General features: G+C 44.2%; 1 protein-coding gene across 1 annotated transcript in view; it reads left to right on the top strand.

The window, feature by feature from the left end:
- The first annotated feature begins 3,672 nt into the window (after nucleotides 1–3,672).
- The window catches only part of LOC115151181 (serine/threonine-protein kinase WNK2), a 71,421-nt gene continuing 50,824 nt past the window's right edge, over nucleotides 3,673–24,269 (top strand). Inside the window, exon 1 of the mRNA XM_029695192.1 lies at nucleotides 3,673–6,054. Within this exon, the coding sequence (XP_029551052.1) occupies nucleotides 5,377–6,054 (678 nt within the window). The 5' untranslated portion in view covers nucleotides 3,673–5,376. The remainder of the gene's footprint in view (nucleotides 6,055–24,269) is intronic.

Below are 24,269 nucleotides of genomic sequence, written 5' to 3'. Positions count from 1 at the left end.
TATAGATGGGCTATGTACAGGTGCAGTGATCTGTGAGCTGCTCTGACAGCTGGTGCTTAAAGCTAGTGAGGGAGATAAGTGTTTCCAGTTTCAGAGATTTTTGTAGTTCGTTCCAGTCATTGGCAGCAGAGAACTGGAAGGAGAGACGGCCAAAGGAGGAGTTGGCTTTAGGGGTGACCAGAGAGATATACCTGCTGGAGCGCGTGCTACAGGTGGGTGCTGCTATGGTGACCAGTGAGCTGAGATAAGGGGGAACTTTACCTAGCAGGGTCTTGTAGATGACCTGGAGCCAGTGGGTTTGGCGACGAGTATGAAGCGAGGGCCAGCCAATGAGAGCGTACAGGTCGCAGTGGTGGGTAGTATATGAGGCTTTGGTGACAAAACGGATGGCACTGTGATAGACTGCATCCAGTTTATTGAGTAGGGTATTGGAGGCTATTTTGTAAATGACATCGCCAAAGTCGAGGATCGGTAGGATATGTATAGTCTTTGGTGAAAAATCTTCCCAAACACCATTTCAACATCATTTGAATAACCTAACTGTTGCAGAATGTGTCAGAATAATATTACACTTTCCAATGCTGAAGGTGCCATCTTGCGTACATCTTCAGTATATATTTTCAGAGGCACACTACTTGACTAGTGGCAATATTCAGTGCATTTGGAAAGTATTCAGAGCGCTTCACTTTTTACATATTTTGTTATGTTACAGCCTTATTCTAAAAAGGGTTAAATCGTTTTTTCTCTACACACAATACCCCATAATGACAAAGTAAGACATTTTACCAAATGTATTAAAAATAAAAAACGTTCATATTAAATTTACATAAGTATTCAGACCCTTTACTCAGTACTTTGTTGAAGCACCTTTGGCTACAAGCTTGGCACACCTCAATTTGGGGAGTTTCTCCAATTCTTCTCTGCAGATCCTCTCAAGCTTCCTCAGGATGGAAGGGGAGCGTTGCTGCACAGCTATTTTCAGGTCTCACCAGAGATGTTCGATTGGGTTCAAGTCCGGGCTCTGGCTGAGTCACTCAAGGAAAATCAGAGACTTGTCCCGAAGTCACTCCTGCGTTGTCTTTGCTCTTTGCTTACGGTCATTGTCCTGTTGGAAGGTGAACCTTCGTCCCAGTCTGAGGTCCTGAGCACTCTGGAGCAGGTTTTCATCAAGGATCTCTCTATACTTTGCTCCGTTCATCTTTCCCTTGATCCTGACTAGTCTCCCAGTCCCTGCCGCTGAAAAACATCCCAACAGCATGATGCTGCAATCACCATGCTTCACCGTAGCGATGGTGCCAGGTTTCCGACAAACGTGACGCTGGCATTCAGGTTTCATCAGACCAGAGAATCTTGTTTCTCATATTCTGAGAGTCATTTAGGTGCCTTTCGGCAAATCCAAATGGGCTGTCATGTGGCTTCTGTCTGGCCACTCTACCATAAAGGCCTGATTGGTGGAGTGCTGCAGAGATGGCTGTCCTTCTGGAAAGGAGGACTCTGTAGGAACTCTGGAGCTCTGTCAGAGTGACCATCAGGTTCTTGGTCACCTCCCTGACCAAGGCCCTTCACCCCCGATTGCTCAGTTTGGCTGGGCGACCAGCTCTAGTAAGAGTCTTGGTGGTTCCAAACTTCTTCCATTTAAGAATAATGGAGGGCACTGTGTCCTTGGGGACCTTCAATGCTGCAGAAATGTGTTGGTTCCCTTCCCCAGACCTGTGCCTCGACACAATCCTCTCTCAGAGCTCTACAGACAATTCCTTCGGCCTCATGGCTTGATTTTTGCTGACATGCACTGTCAACTGTGGGACCTTATATAGACAGGCGTGTGCCTTTCCAAATCATGTCAAATCAATTGAATTTACCACAGGTGGACTCCAATTGTAGAAACATCTCAAGGATGATCAATGGAAACAGGATGCACCTGAGCTCAATTTCGAGTCTTATAGCAAAGGGTGTGAATACTTGTGTAAATAAGGTGTTTCTGTCTTAATTTTAATAGATTTGCAACCATGTTTTTTCTTTTTCATTATCGGTATTGTGTGTAGATTCATGAGAAAAACTAATAATTTAATCAATTTTAGAATAAAGCTGTAACGTAACAAAATGTGGAAAAGGTGAAGGGGTCTGAATACTTTCCGAATGCACTGTAACTCTCCATACAGGTGGAACACTCTGCACGGGCAAAAATAGCACTCCTCATGTTTAAATCCAACAGATTGGCGTCAATAAGAAATAATAACGGAATAACTGTACTGAACTGAACTGAATAAAATATATATTATAGCCTATCAAGATCAAACATCCCACTGGGCACAGACGTCATTTCAACGTCTATTCCACGTTGGTTCAATGTAATTTCATTGAAATGACCGGTGTGTGCCCGGTGGGAATTACTCATCGCTGAACACTTTAAGGCTATAATTTGTACACTATTCTATTTAATTCCAATCTATTCTATTCTATGTTATTATATTCTGTTGAATGTAACTAAAATGAATACAATATATATGTTCACCCATCAAGAACAAGCAATTTCTAATCAGTGATCATTTGCATGATGTTCAGCTATATTATATTCGATTATATTATAGTGTCACGGCACGGTGATTTCCCAACCAGGGGGGTATAGGAAACAACTGTTGCTCTCCGGCGGATGCCCTACCGATACCTTCTGTGCCGTTAACTAGAGAGCGTTCAGGTCACCTCACTGAATGACCAAGGCCGTCCGTGTGGCCTTGCTGTGGATGTCTTACTACCGGCGTACCCACAGTCTCTTACCTTGTCCTGTGATAGTCACGAGGGGTATGACTATTCCTGGGGGTTTACAGGCCCGCCGGCGTCCAAGGATTGACCAGTACTCCTTCGCACCGGTTAAGCGTGACCGGCCTAGTCCCTTATCTACTAACGTTTTACAGCAGTGGACGATTCTAAGGTTCTGCTTCTACCTGAGGGAATTTCCTAGTTCTAGACCCTTGTCTAGTTTTCTAATTTCTAAAGATTACCCAATCTTTCCCCGTCAGGCAGTAGCTTGTCAGCTACCGAGAATTAGATATAAATAATTCTATGTTCCACACAGACTACTTGATTACTTAATGTTTTCAGCTAATTAGTCTAGTCCTCCCTTGAGAACTAGGGTCTAACGCTTCGAACAGTAATGTTTTATTTCTTAATCAATTAACAGTTTTAACAATACATAAATCAATCATCACAAGCTCAATACAATGTTAAACAATAACAATATGGTTATTACCTTAGTCAAGCGCTATTCCTTCTAATGCAGAAATAAAGCCGTTTCCTTGGGTTTGAGTTCTTTTCAATAAAATGCCCGTAGATAGTTTGTGTAGGGAGAAATCCCGCTTACTGCCACCAAGTAGATGTTGATACCCCTAGATCAGATACACTGTTCTCCGTATGCTTACTTGAGCCTTACAAGGTTTGATACCTGGTTCGACTATCAGGTATATGTCGCAGTCACCGGAATGAACAGTTCAATGTATATCTCTAGTTAGGTACTAACCAACAAATATCTCAGCCAGTTAGCGTTGCCTGGATTGTCTTAAGTCCCGTCTCCACAAAGGTACTACGATAGGCCTCTCTTTAGTATCTACTATCCGTTAGGAAGGTGAACACTAAACAGTATCTCAGATGTATGTATAACATCAACTCAACCCAGAACAGTTGCACAAAGCATGTATTTATACTAAACCTTATATAGTTCTAAGTTGTCTACTAAATGCGTACTTGTATTACTGGCTACGTATTAAACAATACAGTTAGCTAGGTAACAAAGTCATCTTAATCATTTCTATTACAGCTACATCAGTAATAATGCACCCAGAGCTATTCTAGGTTAAGCGAAGCAATCATCATGTCAACTTCGTCATCTTCACACTGTGGCTCTTGCTGCTGCTGTTGCTGAGAGTCTGTACTGTCAGCTCTATCTTCGTCAGGAAGTGGTGCGTCAGATGTGGTTGTGGCTGTATCTGTGTCATCTTGAGTTCTGTCCCAAGGCGTCCATTGAAAGTCATGTAGATTATCAAAGTCAATAACATCATAGTCCATCACTGGCCCCATAGGAGCCATGATTTCTTCTGGTAGTTTATAGTCATATGGATCCCACTCCCATGGTTGTGGGGTGGGCGTTGGTACTGGAGTAGGTTCTTCTTGTGTGAGGGTAGGTAGGGCCAGAGCGATAGAGGGGGGAGAGTAGACTGGTGTAGGTGTGTTTGGACAATTTTCTGTTTGATTCGTTTTAGGTTTCTTAACAATAGTCGAGTTAAATTCAGTAGAATATAAAATAATAGGCAGTTATTCTATAATGATCACATATTGGCTATAATTTGCAGATTTCTGCCGAGAACAGGGGAACGTCAACCTCCTATAGGCTGCCGAAGCGTCATGCAGAGGATGGGAGGACACAGAGAGTGGTGGTCGGTCCATAACAACCCCTGTCACGGAGGCTGAACGGTACCGCCTAAAAACGTGTGCATTTATTGGATATGTGTTGTTGCTAGGGGCGTGGATGTGTGTCTTTAAAATTGACTTGTCTCCTTGCAGTGGAAAGTGTAATTTGAGAGAGACACCGCACAAATTCAGCCCGAACGAACGGTGAGATGCCCTGAGCACGTCATCCACACTGGGAGAATACCGTGCCGCAGTGAGCAAACAATCTAATCGCTTCTATTCCGCTCTTGGACACCGCTGAACAGAGGAACTTCTCCCCAGCGGAGGCGAATAGTTAACGGAGTGATGCGATGGGGACGATGCTTGATGTGGAGGTCACACGTCCCTGACTTCATTCAGCTTTTAAACCAAGAAAAAACTGTCATGAATACTCAATAACCAGCTACGGGATCGACTAGTTTACGATTATAGTGGTCACAGTTGCGCACCTCACATTTCCATGTGATGGTTCTTTTGAGGGATTAGAGAGAGACAGGGAACTATCCTGGCACGACAACTGTCCGTGAGTGTTTATTGTAGCAGTTCTACCTACCACGAGTTCTGATTCTACACTGTAACCAATTTGATCAGTTGAGAAAGCAATGTTGCAATAAACTGCATACAAAAGGAATGAATTACATTGTAATGTATTAATGCAACATTTCAATTGGCTGGCTGGCTGGATTTGTGATAAGCTGAGCCGCATTAAATCAAGCAGTGGCACCATTGCACCTGTTACAAGAATTTGTCATCAATTGGTATTTTATAAATATGCCAGATATCTCAGGTGAGATTATTATTTTAGGGATAGTATAGCTTCCTAACTGCGTCAGTGCAGGCGAACGTTGAAGGTATGCAGCCCCTCACCGCTGGGGAAGGACCATGATAGTTGTCGCCTCTGAATGTCACCGGTAAGTGTCTAAACATTTCCCGGGGATGGATTCCGGGGACGACTCGGGCTCGGACCCGCCACTTGGATCCACATTCTCCTCGGTTCCCAATTTAGACTCTGACATCAATGACAAGAGGCTTATCTATGAGAACGGTGGACAGAGGAATGTCAACATAGAAACTGCAGTGCTGCGTGGGGCAAGCGACCCGAGCGCGTATCCCTTATCGGACTACCGGGGACTCGTCCGCCAGAGGTTCATTCGCAGAAGTTTGTGGTTTTCGGACGCGGACGACCAAGCGTTGGACGCGCCAGAATGCGGGAACAGCACTCCAGTGCTCAGCGTTCACCTGCGCACCATCGTGGACCGAACCCGAACCCTCGCGATCGGACCACGCGTGGCTTTCCAGGTCCAGGAGAGCTCGAGCACCGAGAGCCAAGTGGGGCAGAAGGACAGCGCAACTGAAAGCGTGAGCGCGGATGAGGAGAAGGAGAGGAGCGAGGCCGAGACAAAACTAGATGATGCAGCTGTACCGTCGCCTGACACCACTGGGAAAGCTGGGAGTGATGAAAACGAGGATGAGAACGAGATGAAAGCCGTGTCCACCTCACCCGGGGGCCGGTTTCTCAAGTTCGATACTGAGCTCGGGAGAGGGTCTTTCAAGACTGTCTACAAAGGTCTGGACACAGATACCTGGGTAGAAGTCGCTTGGTGTGAACTTCAGGTAATATAACCTTGTTTTACAGTTTCAATAAAATGTATTTAGCCTATCATTGTTATGTGTTAGGCATACATCAAAATCCACAAAGAAATTGTTAATTGACCACAAAATCAATATTTCGCAATGGCCATCTCAGTCTCTGGACTTGAACCCTATTGAAAACCTATGGTTTGAATCGATGAGGGCAGTACATAAGCGCAGACAAAGATATCAAGGATCTGGAAATATTCTGTATGGAGGAATAGTTTAATATCCCTCCCAATGTGTTCTCCAATCTCATAAAACATTTTGGAAAAAGGCTCAGTGTCTGTCGTTATCCTCGCAAGTGTGGGTGCTGGCCTCAAGTACTGAAAACGGGTGGCAATCATTTTGACACATATCTTTTTTAGATTTTGTTTTATTACTTGTTAAACTGAATATCTTTCTCTGAGCAATTGTATTCGTATAAAATACATTTTTTGAACATACAATATAGCTCAGTATTTGCATGATTTATTTTTGCTTATCATTATCAAAGGTGCCAATAATTATTGGACCCCACTGTATATCCAGATGATTGCCTCACTGCAACATATATAACACTATAGCTATTTTATAAAGATGCAATAACACATTATTTTATGGCTGACATATATTTTTTCACTGTATTTGGTCTTTGTTAATACTTGTCAGCCACAAGGATGAGTTGAGTTCCTGCCACACTTTGGTTATTGGTCATATCACATTTAATTGAAGCCATAGACTTACTTCTATGATAGGCCTACCACTGCACAGACACACTGACATTATTGTCGGTGCCACCATTTGAACCAGTGTTATTCCAGTTGCATGCATTTTTAATCTGCATGTCAGAGATTACAATTTCCCCTGTTCCTGTATGGGGATTTTAGTCAGTGTACAGACTGTCACTGAGAGAGTGGCTGTTGGTAATATGAGGTTATACACAAGTATACACTGTATACCCACTTATTTTGCAGTGTACATTGCATATACTCACTTCTTAATCCCCACAATGCATATCAAAGTAGTGTAATGGAAGTATATGATGTACCAATTAATAAAGCTGATGGAACAGATAAGAATATTTTGCTTAAAATGTTGATAAACTATTATTTCTTCACAATTTGGTGCAGCAATGTGAACAAGGCGCTAGGTCTACGCGTGAATGTTCCATAATGCAATTTGCGGTAAAACACTGTTCTAAAATGCCACTGCAGTAGTTTCTTGGACAAAAGATGGAAATAATTAGAAATTAGAAAGAGAGGAGATCTAAAGATGTGTAACAGTATAGCTTTCGTCCCTCTCCTCGCCCCTACCTGGGCTCGAACCAGGAATCCTCTGCACACATCAACAACAGCCACCCTCGAAGCATCGTTACCCATCACTCCACAAAAGCCACGGCCCTTGCAGAGCAAGGGGAACAACTACTTCAAGGTCTCAGAGCGAGTGACATCACCAATTGAAACGCTATTAGCACGCACCCCGCTAACTAGCTAGCCATTTCACATCGGTTACAGATGCAACAACTATCATGGGTTGCTAATATGACTATGATAATGCCTTTGGCTGCAAGACAATGAAAAAAAGTTGAAAGAAAACCAATAGAACAGGAACCAACTGGACACACACTTGTTGAATCAACGTTGTTTCTACGTAATTTTTGTGAAATGAACTTGAACCAACGTGGAATAGTCTTTACAAGACAATTGCCTCCACATTTCTATGGTGGGATTTTGGCTACAGGCTACTTTGAAGCAAGGTAAGACATGCCTCATAATATGAAGTAAAACATCCAGGTTTCAAACAATTAAGGAATAGGAAAAATATAGCGATGCTATTAATAGACCTAACCCATGTGTGAAATGCTTGATAGTGTATGTGATGTAAACAGAGAGGTGTACTTTCTTGGGTACCTGAATATTGACTGGTTTTCATCAAGCTGTCCGCTCAAGAGGAAGCTTCTCACTGTAACCAGTGCCTGTAATCTGTTTCAGATTATTAATCAACCTACCAGGATCTTTACAAACACTACAGGAACAAGATTATCCACATGTATCAATCACATTTTTACTAATACAGCTGTATCCGTACCCATTGGATGCAGTGATCACAATATAGTGGCTATATCCAGGAAAGCCAAAGTTCCAAAAGATGGGCTTAAAATAGTGTATAAGAGCTCATACAAAATATTTTGCTATGTGTCTTATGTGGATGATGTTAAAAATATTTGTTGGTCTGATGTGATTAATAAGGAGCATCCAGATGCTGCACTTGATGAATTTATGAAATTGCTTCTTCCAATTATTGATTAACATGCACCTGTTAATAAGAAACTGACTGTTAGAACTGATAAGGCTCCATAGATTGATGAGGAATTGAAAAACTGTATGATTGAAAGAGATCGGGCAAAATTAGTGGCTATTAAGTCTGGCTGCACAGCTGACTGGCTGATTTACTGCAAATTGTGAAATGATGTGACAAAACTTAACAAAAATAAGAAGAAACTGTATTATGAAGCCAAGATCAATGATATAAAGAATGATGGAAAAAAAACTTTGGAGTACTTTAAATGAAATGATGGGCAGAAAGACAAATTCAAGTCCATCTTTCATTGAATCAGATGGCTCATTCATCACAAAACCATTTGATGTTGCCAATTATTTGTATGATTTGGCCAAACTTAGGCAGGAAATGCCAACAACGAACAGTGAGCCATCGTATTCATGCATAAAAAAACAAATCATGAAAGAAAAGCATTGCAAGTTGGAATTTTTTTAAGTTAGTGTGGGAGAGGTGGAAAGATTATTGTTATCAATCTTATCAATCAATAATGACAAATCTCCTGGCATTGACAACTTTGATTGAAAGCTACTGAGGATGGTAGCTGACTCTATAGCCACTCATATCTGTCATATATGTAGTGTGAGCCTAGAAGAAAGACTTTGTTCTCAGGCCTGGAGGGAAGCCAAAGTAATTCTGCTACCCAAGAGTGGTAAAGTGGCCTTTACTAGTTCTAACAGCAGACCTATAAGCTTGCTGCCAGCTGTTAGCAAACTGTTGGAAAAAATTGTGTTTGAACAAATACAATACTATTTCTCTGTAAACAAATTAACAACAGACTTTCAAGCATGCTTATGGAGGCCACTCAACATGTACTGCACTGACACAAATCACTGATGATTGGTTGTAAGAAATTGATAATAAGAAGATTGTGGGAGCTGTACTATTAGATTTCAGTGCAGCCTTTGATATTATTGACCATAATCTGTTTTTGAAAAAATCTGTGTTATGGCTTTTCAATCTCTGCCAGATTGTCGTTTCAGAGCTATCTATCTAATGGAACTCAAAAGGATTTTCTTTAATTGAAGCTTCTCTAATGTCAAACATGTAAAGTGTAGTGTACTGCAGGGCAGCTCTCTAGGCCCTCTACTCTTTTCCATTTTTACCAATGACCTGCCACTGGCATTAAACAAAGCATGTGTGTCCATGTATGCTGATGATTCAACCATATACGCATCAGCAACCACAGCTAACGAAGTCACTCAAACCCTTAACAAAGAGTTGCAGTTTGTTTTAGAATGGGTGGCCAGTAATAAACTGGTCCTGAACATCTCTAAAGCTAAGAGCATTGTATTTGGTAAAAATCGTTCCCTAAGTTCTAGACCTCAGCTGAATCTGGTCATGAATGGTGTGGCTGTTGAACAAATTGTGGAAACTAAATTACTTGACATTACCTTAGATTGTAAACTGTCATGGTCAAAACATATAGATTCAATGGTTGTAAAGATGGGAAGAGGTCTGTTCGTAATAAAGAGATGCTCTGCTTTTTTGACACCACACTCAAAAAAGCAAGTCCTGCAGACACTAGTTTTGTCTAATCTTGATTATTGTCCAGTCGTGTGGTCGAGTGCTGCAAGGAAAGACCTAGTTAAGCTGCAGCTGGCCCAGAACAGAGTGGCACGTCTTGCTCTTCATTGTAATCGGAGGGCAGATATAAATACTATGCATGCCAGTCTCTCTTGGTTAAGAGTTAAGGAGAGACTGATTGCATCACTTCTTCTTTTTATAAAAAACATGAATGTGTTGAAAATTACAAATAGTTTGCATATTCAACATACACACAGTTCGGACACACACACCTACCACAACAGACATGACACCAGGGGTCTTTTCACAGTCCTCAAATCCAGAACAAATCCAAGAAAGCATACAGTATTATATAGAGACATTATTGCATGGAACTCCATTCCATCTCAAATTGCGCAAGTGAACAGCAAACCTGGTTTTGAAAATTAGACAAAGTAACACCTCACGGCACAACGCCTCTCCCCTATTTGACCTAGATAGTTCGTGTGTATGTATTGATATGTAGGCTACGTGTGCCTTTTGCCATTTAAAAATAATTATGTAGTTCTGTCCTTGAGCTGTTGTCTGTGGATGTTCTGTATTATGTCATGTTTCATGTTTTGTGTGGACCCAAGGAAGAGTAGCTGCTGCATTTGGTTGAGTTGTCAACTAACGTGAATTCTAGTTCAAGTCAACAAAACAATTCACCTTGTCATTGGATTTAGGTTAAAAGTTGGCAAAAAAACAGCGTTGATGACTTTTTGCAAATCCAATCAGTTTTCCACGTTGATTAAACATCATCACATAGATGTTGTTGAAATGACATTGAATCAACGTTGTTTCCACTTCATTTCAACAAACAATTTAATGTGATGACGTTTAATCAATGTGGAAAACTGATTTCATTTGCAAAATGTCAACAACATTAGTGAACCTTTTTTTCTTCAGCCAACTTTTAACCTAAATCCAATGTCATGGGGAATTGTTTTGTTGACTGACTTCACGTTGGGTTGCCAAGGTTGCACAGCCTGTCCCCCCACCCACAGATAGGAAAGCAGACCCACACCCAGGGAGTCCTGAACTGGTATCATCTCTGCATAAGGTAGCCTCTGCCAGCTTCTAGTGGCATCAGCCGATCCAGGCTGTATCACACCCAGCCGTGATTGGGAGTCCCATAGGGCGGCGCACAATTGACCCAGCATCGTTCAGGTTTAGCCGGTGTAGGCCGTCATTGTAAATAAGAATTTGTTCTTATCTGACTTGCCTAGTTAAATAAATGTTAAATAAAAAAATCTGATTCACCCTACAGCTGTATCACTGTGGCTTTAAATGGTGTATGTGTGTGACCAATTAGATTCAGTTTACACTTGACAAAGGTTATTATAGTAAACAAAACTAAAATAAAAAATTTAATAGGAAAAACGATTTAGTAAACTGAAATAAAAATACAAATTGAAAAAAAAATCACTAATTAGAATAGATTGTTTAGTTTTAGTTTTTTCTTCTAAAGTGAACAAAAATCTTTTGGGGTTTTCAAAAAATATTTCAAATGGGGTTTTCGAGCTTCTGAATCTGGTGGATAAATGCTGCCAGTAGATGCCAATGTTTCAAATAGGCCTAGCCAGTTTATTACTATCATTAGCTAACATGGAAGAAATCCGAGGGCGAGCACAGAGCATGAGTGGGCAAAGCTAAAACAGCTTGTAAAGCTGCTGAAGCCATTCACAATCAACACCGACCAACTTGCTGACCAGTGATTGGGCCAAGCTAGAGCAGCTTGTGAAGTTGCTAGAGCTGTTCGCTATCCACACCAACAAATTTCAAACTGACAGCCAGTCACTGTCTGATGTGGTGCCGTGCCTTCTCAACCTTGAAGCACACTTGCAGTCAACTACTATTGCAAAACAGTTGGCACAGGTCCTCCTGAAGTCAATGTGTGAGCGCTTCGCATGCATACTGAATCCTTTGGCATCCGACTTCCATATAACATTTGCAGCAGATTGCCTGATGGATCCAAGTGCGGCTCTGGAACTTTGCTCAACAGACATGGAGCCACTGATGAGGGAAGTAAATCTGTGACAATACCAGTATTGCAATATTTTTTCCATGGCAAAAATGAAAACAGGAAGCAGACCAAACTCTTTGGTCCTTCAAAAACCTGCTGAATGTAAAATATTGTGTACTATAGCTTGTAAAATAAATAAATGTGACTGGATGACAACATAATTTTGTTTGTTTCCAACATTAGGGCTTTTTTAAAAATCCGGTTGCCACTTTACTAACAAGTATCGCGATGCTGGTATCGTCCCGACTCTAGAGGGAAGCAGAGTTTTTTTTTACATCAGCAAATCAGAGAATACAGCCATGGAGCAGCAGGACACCAGGAAGATGCCAGCCAGATGAATCCAGCAAGGATCTTGACCACAGTACTTCAGAAATATAGCTTCTTTGCATCGAAGATTGTGTCTGGGGTCACTGTCCAGCCGAAGGGTCAACCTGGCAGAGCATTAAGTGCCCCGTGTGAACTGCGGAAATACCTGGAAGAGGTAAAGGGGGGTATGTGTACACTCATACTCAAATAAAATAAAATGTTATTTGTCACATACATGTGTTTAGCAGATGTTATTGCGGGTGCAGCGAAATGCTTGTGCTTCTAGTTTCGACAGTGCAGCAGTATCTAACAAGTAATATCTAACAATTTCACAACAAATACCTAATACACACAAATCTAAGTAAAGGAATGGAATTAAAAATATATAAATATATGGACGGGCAATGTCAGAGTAGCATAGACTGAGTATAGTATTTAATACAGTATATACATATGAGATGAGTAATGCAAGATATGTAAACATTATTAAAGTGACATTATTTAAAGTGACTAGTGTTCCATTTATTAAAGTGGCCAATGATTTCAAGTCTCTGTATGTAGGCTGCAGCCTCTCTGTGCTAGTGTTGGCTATTTAACAGTCTGATGGCCTTGAGATAGAAGCTATTTTCAGTCTCTCGGTCCCAGCTTTGATGCACCTGTACTGACCTCGCCTTCTGGATGATAGCAGGGTGAACAGGCAGTGGCTCGGGTGGTTGTTGTCCTTGATGATCTTTTTGGCCTTCCTGTGACATCGGGTCCAGTAGGTGTCCTGAAGGGCAGTTAGTTTGCCCCCAGTGATCTGTTGTCCAGGCCGCACCACCTTCTGGAGAGCCTTGCCGTTGTGGGCGGTGCAGTTGCCATAACAGCCCGACAGGATGCTCTCAATTGTGCATCTATAAAAGTTTGTGAGGGTTTTAGGTGACAAGCCAAACTCTGTTGCGCCTTCTTCACCACACTGTCTGTGTGGGTGGACCATTTCAGTTTGTCGTGATGTGTACACCGAATAACTTTCCACCTTCTCCACTGGTGTCCCGTCGAAGTGGATCGGGGGGTGCTCCCTCTGTTGTTTCCTGAAGTCCACGATCATCTCCTTTGTTTCGTGGTCGTTGGGTGAGAGGTTATTTTCCTGACACCACACTCCCAGAGCCCTCACCTCCTCCCTGTAGGTTGTCTCATCGTTGTTGTTAATCAAGCCTGCTACTGTTGTGTCATCTGCAAACTTGATGATTGAGTTGGAGGCGTGCATGGCCACGCAGTCATGGGTGAACAGGGAATACAGGAGGGGACTGAGCACGCACCCTTGTGGGGCCCCAGTGTTGAGGATCAGTGAAGTGTAGGTGTTGTTTCCTACCTTCACCACCTGGGGGCGGCCCGTCAGGAAGTCCAGGACACAATTGCACAGGACAGGGTTCAGACCCATGGCCTCGAACTTAATGTTGACCTTGGAGGGTACTATGGTGTTGAATGCTGAGCTATAGTCAATGAACAGCATTCTTACATAGGTATTCCTCTTGTCCAGATGGGAAGGGCAGTGTGCAGTGTGACGGCGATTGCATCGTCTGTGGACCTATTGGGGCGGTAAGCAAATTGAAGTGGGTCTAGGGTGGCAGGTAAGGTAGAGGTGATATGATCCTTGAATAGTCTCTCAAAGCACTTCATGATGACAGAAGTGAGTGCTACGGGGCGATGGTCCTTTGCAGTCTTGGGAACAGGGACATTGGTGGCCATCTTGAAGCATGTGGAGACAGCAGTCTGGGATAGGGAATGATTTAATATGTCCGTAAACACACCAGCCAGCTGGTCTGCGCATGCTTTGAGGACGTGTCTAGGGATGCTGTCTTACTCACGTCAACCACGGAGAAGGAGAGCCCACTGTCCTTGGTAGCTGGCCGCGTCAGTGGCACTGTATTATCCTCAAAGCGGGCAAAGAAGTGTTTAGCTTGTCTTGGAGCAAGGCGTCGGTGTCTGCGGCATAGCTGGTTTTCCTTTTGTAGTCTGGGATTGACTGTAGACCCTGCCACATACATCTTGTGTCTGAGCTGTTGAATTGCGACTCTGTTTGATTGCCTTACGGAGAAAATGACCACTCTGTTATTATTCTGCCATATTCCCAGTCACCTTACCATGGTTCAATACGGTGGTTCGCGCTATCAGTTTAGTGCGAATGCTGCCATTTATCCACGGTTTCTGATTAGGGTAGGTTTTAATAGTCACAGTGGGTACAACACCTCCTATACACTTATTAATAAACTCAGTAACCGTCTCGGTGTACAAGTCAATATTATTCCCCCGAAGCTATTCGGAACATATCCCAGTCCGCATGATCAAAACAATCTTGAAGCGTGGATTCCGAATGGTCAGACCAGCGTTGAATAGTCCTTAGCACGGGTACTTCCTGTTTGAGTTTCTGCCTATTGGAAGGGAGGAGCGAAATGGAGTCGTGGTCAGATTTGCCGAAAGCAGGACGTGGGAGGGCCTTGTATGCATCCCGGAAGTTGGAGTAGCAATGGTCGAGTGCTTTCCCAGTGTGAGTGCTGCAGTCGATATGCTGACAGAATTTAGGAAGCCTTTTCCTCAAATTGACTTCGTTAAAATCCCCAGCTACAATAAATGCAACCTCGTGGTTTCCAGTTTGCGTGAAGTCCAGTGAAGTTCCTTGATGGCCATCGTGATATCGGCTTGAGGGGGGCTGTGACACGGCTGTGACAATAACCGAAGAGAATTCTATTGGGAGATAATACGGTTGGCATTCAATTGTGAGGTATTGTAGTTCGGGTGAACTAAAGGACTTGAGTCCCTGTATGTTATTACAAGTTGTTAATGTTATTACGATTCGTTAATCATGAAACATACATCCCCGCTCTTCTTCTTCCCGGAGAGATGTTTATTCCTGTCGGCACGATGGACTGAGAATCCAGATGGCTGGACCGACTCCGACAGTATATAACCGGAGAGCCAGGTTTCCGTGAAACAGAGTATTTTACAATCCCTTATGTCTCTCTGGATAGTGATACATGTTTAAAATTACATAAACATAACAAATTGAATGTGCCATGACTTAATTTGTATTTTTTCCCTCTCTCTTTCTGTCAGATAAAGGTAAAGGTACATCTCCTACTAAAGTCAAATAAAGCATTGGATTGGAGTAAACATGGGAGTTTCCTTCCACTATATTTATTGCACCAGTCTAGGGACCTTTAAATCCAAGTCACATTAGGATTGATTCATAATTTAAACCTAAACAAACCTTTGTCCTGGCTATGGAGTTGTATGGAGTCCTCTAGTGGCAAAAATTCTTTGTTAGCATGAGCAGGGTCATTGAGGACTTTTTCCATTTTGATTTAGTCAGCTGGGTAGGACTTCCAACTTCATTGGCTGATCCCTCCTGATGACCCAGGTTAGAGTCAGGACAGCTGGGTCATCAGGAGGGATCAGCAAATTCATTTTACTTGTGAAGAAGAAAATGGACTATTTCAAGATGGAGATGGCCTCAATGGCGCTGCCCATCCTGTCACCGACGCCATCATGACACAGATATAGAGATGTTATGTCTATCCAAGTCTATGGTCCTGGCCCATCACCTTATGTATAACTGCCCCCCAGTGGCAAGAAGTGCCCCCTCCCCATAAAATAATAAAATAACTACAGGCCTTCAACACATACAGTGCCTTCAGACGTATTCCACATTCTGTTGAGTTACAGCCTGGATTCAATATATTTTTTCTCTCACCCATCTACATACAATACCCCATAATGACAAAGTGAAAACTTGTTTTAAGGAATGTTTGCAAAGTTATTGAAAATTATATACAGAAATATCTAATTTACATAAGTATTCACACCCCTAAGTCAATACATGTTAGAATCACCTTTGACAGCGATTACAGCTGTGTACAATATTTGCACATTATACTTAAAAAAAACAATTCTTTAAGCTCTATCAAGTTGGTTGTTGATCATTGCTAGAAAGCCATGTTCAAGTCTTGCCATAGACTTTCAAGCCGATTTAAGTCAGAACTGTAACTAGACCACTCAGGAACATTCCATGTTGTCTTGGTAAGCAACTGTATATTTGGCCTTGTGTTTTAGATGATTTTCCTGCTAAAAGGTGCATTTGTCTCCCAGTGTCTGTTGGAAAGCAGACTGAACCAGGCATTCCTCTCGGATTTTGCCTGCGCTTAGCTCAATTACGTTTATTTTTATCCCCCCAAAAAACTCCCTAGTCCTTTCCAATGACAAGCATACCCATAATATGATGCAGCCACCACCATGCTTGAAAATATGAAGAGTAGTACTCAGTGATGTGTTGTGTTGGATTTGCCCCAAACATAACGCTCAGTATTCAGGTTATTTAAAAAAAATGTTGTTGTCGCAGTTTTACTTTAGTGCCTTCGTGCAAACAGGATGCATGTTTTGGAATATTTGTATTCTGTACAGGCTTCCTTCTTTAGTGGTTGAATCTGTGGTTTAAATTCATTGCTCGACTGAGGGATTTTACAGATAATTGTATGTGTGGGGTACAGAAATGAGGAAGTCATTCAAAAATCATGTTAAATACTATTATTGCACAGAGAGTGAGTCCATGCAACTTATTATGTGACTTGTTAATCACATTTTTACTCCAGAACTTTTTTCGGCTTGCCATAACAAAGAGTCTGAATAATTATTGACTCGACATTTCAGCTTAATTTTTAATTACATTGTAAAACTTTTCTAAAAACATAATTCCACTTTGACATTATGGGGTATTGTGTGTAGGCCAGTGACACAAAATCTCAGTTTAATCAATTTTAAATTCAGGCTGCAACACAACAAAATGTGGAAAAGGGAAGGTGTGTGAATACTTTCTGAAGGCACTGTAAATGGTTCCTAGCCTCCCACGCATAATCCCTAAAACTAAAACTACTATAAATAATTTAAAAATGAAATATAAATGTTTTTTTTTATCAAACTGAAAGTAAATAAATTGAGTAAAACTAACTGAAACTTAACTGAATTTATAATAAAAATCAAAAAATTAATAGTTAGAAAAAATAATATTAAATCACAAAACCATAATAACCTTGCTCTGGACAGTCAGTATGTATGTCAAATTCTTTCTACCTCCCTACTCTCTCTCCCTCTCTCCCTCCCCACTCTCCCATCTCTCCCTCTCTACTCTCTTTCCCTCCCTCCCTACTCTCTCTCCCTCCCTACTATCTCTCTCTCCCTCCCTACTTCCTCTCCCTCCCTCCCTACTCTCTCTCCCTCCCTCCCTACTCTCTCTCTCCTTCCCTCCTCTCTCTTTCCCTGACAGCCTGTTACCATAGAATAAACAAAATCCCCACTCCACAGAGCAAGTAGAACAATAAAATGCTTTTGTGGAGCTTTTACAATCTTTTATTGAATAATTCTGCTTCAGAACAGTGATATAATCCAGGCCCCTGGATGTCTTTGTTGCCTGTTGCTGCTGTGGTCTGATGCATGGTGTATATAATCACTGGCACATTGAGGGATGGCCGTGCCCTTTACAGAGAGGACTGGGGAGACAGATGAGGGAATGAATGGAGAGTTACAGTTCACTGTGCTCTGGTCTGATGCTGCTGAGTGGCCAGGGGCCAGGGCGTGTCTTGGGCCACCACTGTTTGGCTTGTCTTCAGTTGGAGAGTGGGTGGGGGATAGGGACTGCATAATAGAGAGGAGGAAGGGACTGTTTATCCAGGGCTATCTGTGTGTGTGTCCTATATTACCAAACAAGGTAGAGTCATAATCACTACCATCATGGGTTTCATTTGGACAGGCCAAGCAAAGTCTTCATGCAGACTCCATGCAGGTAACTGGGTGACTCTGTGTATAGTTGGGTATAGTTACTTTCACAGTTGCTTTGACATGTCCGACTGTGTATTAACAAAAACTCAGCTCTCAGCTATTCAGCCCCCTTAATGCAAATTACTCTAAAATCAAATCCATGCATTAATGATAGTGACGTTGTGCGTCTTTGGCACCATTGAGTTTAATACAACTCGATTCTCTACATTTTCAGAGGACTGAAAAATGACCCCCCACGTTTCTGTAGATCAGATCTGGATTTGGTCCATTTGCGGTCAATTTTCTGTACTGCTGCATAGAACGTTTTAGGGTGTCACAAGAGGAGCTGAGAGAAGAGTTTAGTGTCAGAGCAGAGACAGGTGAGAGAGGAGTTTAGTGTCAGAGCAGAGACAGGTGAGAGAGGAGTTTAGTGTCAGAGCAGAGACAGGTGAGAGAGGAGTTTAGTGTCAGAGCAGAGACAGGTGAGAGAGGAGTTTAGTGTCAGAGCAGAGACAGGTGAGAGAGGAGTTTAGTGTCAGAGCAGAGACAGGTGAGAGAGGAGTTTAGTGTCAGAGCAGAGACAGGTGAGAGAGGAGTTTAGTGTCAGAGCAGAGACAGGTGAGAGAGGAGTTTAGTGTCAGAGCAGAGACGGGTGAGAGAGGAGTTTAGTGTCAGAGCAGAGACAGCTGAGAGAGGAAGAGACTAGCTCACTGGCATTGGTTTAGAACAGCATCTGATACATTTCACAAATCTGCTTATGGATGTGACGTCACAATTTAACAATTCATGCAGTATACACAGTCTACCATATGCACCCTTCGGCTATGCCTGTAAATACACTGTTTCAGTGCACAGGCAGGTGAGTCAGAATATGTGTTGTGGTTCCAGAAGCCAAGGGAGAGGGAGATATTCAGTAGTTTCAGACACAGAGGGGCGAGAGTGTTTTTGCTATGGAGCCGATGCAGCATTTTCAGTGTTAGACCCAGGATTGGAGAGGGTGTTTTTTTAGGAACAATTTTAGCCTGGAGCCCCCTCGTTGTTTAGGTTCCCCAGGGGGAGTCAGGGTGCATCTCAAATGCTACCCTATTCCCTTGTAACGGCTGTTGAATGGAGTAGACCAAGGCGCAGTGTGGTTAGTGCTCATCTTTGAAATTTAATGTAAAAAGAGAACACTTTACAAAATAAACAAAAGACAACAGCCAAACAGTTCTGTCAGGTAACAAATGACTAAACAAAAATTAACTACCCACAAACCCCAAAGGAAAATAGGCTGCCTAAGTATGACTCCCAATCAGCGACAACGATGTACAGCTGTCCCTGATTGAGAGCCATACCAGGCCAAAACAAAGAAATACAAAGCATAGAAAAAAGGACATAGAATGCCCACCTAAATCTCACCCTGACCAAACCTAAATAGAGACATAAAAAGGCTCTCACAGGTCAGGGCGTGACAGTACCCCCCCCCCCCCCAAAGTTGCGGACTCCGGCCGCAAAATCTGAACCTATAGGGGAGGGTCTGGGTGGGCATTTCTCCACGGTGGCGGCTCTGGAGCGGCGAAGGATGGCGAGGGATTTCCGTGTCTGTGTCTCTCGCCGTGGGCCCCGGACTGGAGGGCGACTCTGGCTGCGCCAGAGGACAGGCGGGCGACTCTGGCTGCGCCGGAGGACAGGCGGGCGACTCTGGCTGCGCCGGAGGACAGGCGGGTGACTCTGGGAGCTCCGGACTGTAGGGCGACACTGGGAGCTCCGGACTGTAGGGCGACACTGGGTGCTCCGGACGGGGCACTGTCGTCGGACACTCTGGACGAGGCACTGTCGCCGGACACTCTGGACGAGGCACTGTCGCCGGACACTCTGGACGAGGCACTGTCGCCGGACACTCTGGACGAGGCACTGTCGCCGGACACTCTGGACGAGGCACTGTCGCTGGACACTCTGGATGAGGCACTGTCGCCGGACACTCTGGAAGAGGCACTGTCGCCGGACACTCTGGACGAGGCACTGTCGCCGGACACTCTGGACGAGGCACTGTTGCCGGAAGCTCTGGACGAGGCACTGTTGCCGGAAGCTCTGGACGGGGACTGCGCACTGAAGGCCTGATGCGTGGGGCTGGCTTAGGAAGTGCCAGACTAGGGACACGCACCACTGGGCTAGTGCGAGGAGCAGGAGCAGGACGAGCTGGACTGGGCTGACGCACTGGAGGCCTGGTGCGTAGGGCTGGTAGTGGAGGTACCAGACTGGAGACACGCACCCCAAGGCTAGTGCGAGGAGCAGGAACAGGACGTACTGGACTGGGCTGACGCACTGGAAGCCTAGTACATGGTGCTGGCTTTGGAGGCGCCAGACTGAAAACACGCACCTCAGGGCTAGTGCGGAGAGCAGGATACACTGGACCATAGAGGCGCACTGGCGGTCTCGGGCGCAGGACTGGCACCGCCCGTACTGGCTGGGTGCCCACTTCCCCCCGGCAAATGCAGGACGCTGGCACCGAGCACACCGGCCTGTGGATACTCGGCCTCGACGCCGTGCGCATCACCCCATAGCACGGGGCCTGACCAGTACCACGCTGCCTCTGGTAAGCACGGGGAGTTGGCTTAGGGCTCAACCCTGGCCCTGCCAAACTACCCGTGTGCCCCCCCCCAATTCTTTGGGGGGGCTGCCTCTCAGGTTCCCATAGCTCCCTTCGCTTGTCCTCCCAGAGTTGACGTTCCAACTCCCATGTCCATCCTTCCCCCCGATGCTCCAAACCACGCTGCTTGGTCTTCTGTTGGTGGGTAGTTCTGTAATGACCGTCGTTGAAGAGAGTAGACCAAGGCGCAGCGTGGTTAGTGCTCATCATGAATTTATTAAAGATAGAACACTTTAAACAAAAAAACAAGAAACCAACAGCCAAGCAGTTCTGTCAGGTGCAAAACACTAAACCAAAATTAACTACCCACAAACCCCAAAGGAAAACAGGCTGCCTAAGTATGACTCCCAATCAGTGACAACGATGTACAGCTGTCCCTGATTGAGAGCCATACCAGGCCAAAACAAAGAAATACAAAGCATAGAAAAAAGGACATAGAATGCCCACCCAAATCACACCCTGACCAAACCTAAATAGAGACATAAAAGGCTCTCTCAGGTCAGGGCGTGACATCCCTATACAGTGCACTAAAAGTAGTGAACTATAAAGGGAATAGTGTGCCATTTGGGACACAGCCTTAGTCTCCTCTGCACACTGTCAGGTCCTGTAAGCTGGGAGCGGAGAGATGTTATTTATTTTACCAGGGTAATTGACTGAGAACACATTCTCATTTATAGAAACGACCTGGAGAATAGTTACAGGGGAGAGGAATGAGCTAACTGTAAGCTGGGGATGATTAGGTGACCATGATGGTATGAGGGCCGGATTGGGAATTTAGCCAGGACACCAGGGTTAACTCCCCTACTCTTACAATAAGTGCCATGGGTTTAACATCCAAGCCGGAAGACAGCACCCTACACAGGGAAATGTCCCCAATCACTGCCCTGAGGCATTGGGATATTTTTTTAGACCAGAGGAAAGGGTGCCTCCTACTGGCCCTCCAACACCACTTCCAGCAGCATCTGTTCTCCCATCCAGGGACTGACCAGGACCAACCCTGCTTAGTTTCAGAAGTAAGCCAGCAGTGGGATGCAGGGTGGTATGCTGCTGGCAAATGAGAGAGGAGTGAGTGAGTGAGTGAGTGAGTGAGTGAGTCAGTGAGTCAGTGAGTGAGTCAGTGAGTGAGTGAGTGAGTGAGTGAGTGAGTGATGAATGGATCACAGTGATGAATGGAGAAGAAATCTCCAGTTGGAGTCTATTTCATTCTTGTGTTTTTTTGCTTCATCTTGAATGAAGTGGACATTTTTTGAATGGTTTCAAAAGTGTAAGTGACACTTCACTCTGTAATAAACTGAAAGAGTGTGTGTGTGGGGGGGAACGACGCAGAGTGATAATTCAGCAATTATACTCTCCATGGAGATAATACCTCACCCTTCAGTGCTCCTGTGGCACAGTGATACAGGGCCTCAGGACATCAAAAGTGTGTGTGCGTGAGAGAGAGAGAGAAAAAATATATATAAAGAAATATTAGGGAAATGAAAGAGATAGCAAAAGAGAGAGAAAAATAATTGAAAATAGACAAGATTGTCTTAGACATCTTCTGCAGAAATACTTTATAAATGTACTAATACTTATTTAGTAAATCATCTGATCATATGGATGTGTTTCCCTCTTACGGTCCCTATCTCTGGGCCAGACTGATTTACCAGGTCCTGATTGTCTCGGATCAGTGGATGATGCAACATGATTCAGAGGAAAAAATACTGCCAGCTGCCAGTGTGTCTGATCAGCTGAGGATACAGTTCTACACACACACACACACACACACACACACACACACACACACACACACACACACACACACACACACACACACACACACACACACACACACACACACAAGCGCTCCCCTCTGCAGAGAGAGAGAGAGAAGAGGGAAAAAGGGGGAGTGTGCGCCTGTGCAAGTCATTTGAAGATACACAGTGATCGGCTCTGGCTGCTGTGTATCGGAGACAATAAAGCCATAAGTATTTTATCGTAGCCAGTTGCATTCATTCTGGGTCTCACCCATTCTGTTAGAGCAGGGCTCTAGTGCTGTTAGCTTCTGTTTTCTATCACAATGACAAAGCTCAATAAGGCAAGGAGATGCTGTTAGTGCCACACCCTGCCTGGGAGAAAATCCATAGACAGTCACATGATCCTTATACACTGCTCAAAAAAATAAAGGGAACACTAAAATAACACATCCTAGATCTGAATGAATGAAATAATCTTATTAAATACTTTTTTCTTTACATAGTTGAATGTGCTGACAACAAAATCACACAAAAATAATCAATGGAAATCCAATTTATCAACCCATGGAGGTCTGGATTTGGAGTCACACTCAAAATTAAAGTGGAAAACCACACTACAGGCTGATCCAACTTTGATGTAATGTCCTTAAAACAAGTCAAAATGAGGCTCAGTACTGTGTGTGGCCTCCACGTGCCTGTATGACCTCCCTACAACGCCCGGGCATGCTCCTGATGAGGTGGCGGATGGTCTCCTGAGGGATCTCCTCCCAGACCTGAACTAAAGCATCCGCCAACTCCTGGACAGTCTGTGGTGCAACGTGGCGTTGGTGGATGGAGCGAGACATGATTGTCCCAGATGTGCTCAATTGGATTCAGGTCTGGGGAACGGGCGGGCCAGTCCATAGCATCAATGCCTTCCTCTTGCAGGAACTGCTGACACACTCCAGCCACATGAGGTCTAACATTGTCTTGCATTAGGAGGAACCCAGGGCCAACCGCACCAGCATATGGTCTCACAAGGGGTCTGAGGATCTCATCTCGGTACCTAATGGCAGTCAGGCTACCTCTGGCGAGCACATGGAGGGCTGTGCGGCCCCCAAAAGAAATGCCACCCCACACCATGACTGACCCACCGCCAAAGCGGTCATGCTGGAGGATGTTGCAGGCAGCAGAATGTTCTCCACGGCGTCTCCAGACTCTGTCACGTCTGTCACATGTGCTCAGTGTGAACCTGCTTTCATCTGTGAAGAGCACAGGGTGCCAGTGGCGAATTTGCCAATCTTGGTGTTCTCTGGCAAATGCCAAACGTCCTGCACAGTGTTGGGCTGTAAGCTCAACCCCCATGTGTGGACGTCGGGCCCTCATACCACCCTCATGGAGTCTGTTTCTGACCGTTTGAGCAGACACATGCACATTTGTGGCCTGCTGGAGGTCATTTTGCAGGGCTCTGGCAGTGCTCCTCCTGCTCCTCCTTGCACAAAGGCGGAGGTAGCGGTCCTGCTGCTGGGTTGTTGCCCTCCTACGGCCTCCTCCACGTCTCCTGATGTACTGAACCTGTCTCCTGGTAGCGCCTCCATGCTCTGGACACTACGCTGACAGACACAGCAAACCTTCTTGCCACAGCTCGCATTGATGTGCCATCCTGGATGAGCTGCAGCCTGAGCCACTTGTGTGGGTTGTAGACTCTGTCTCATGCTACCACTAGAGTGAAAGCACCGCCAGTATTCAAAAGTGACCAAAACATCAGCCAGGAAGCATAGGAACTGAGAAGTGGTCTGTGGTCACCACCTGCAGAACCACTCCTTTATTGGGGGTGTCTTTCTAATTGCCTATAATTTCCACCTGTTGT

Source organism: Salmo trutta, chromosome 16 (genome assembly GCF_901001165.1).
Source record: "Salmo trutta chromosome 16, fSalTru1.1, whole genome shotgun sequence".
Taxonomy (NCBI): domain Eukaryota; kingdom Metazoa; phylum Chordata; class Actinopteri; order Salmoniformes; family Salmonidae; genus Salmo; species Salmo trutta.
Note: the sequence above shows the minus strand (reverse complement) of the source record. Positions and strands in the feature narration are given on the sequence as shown.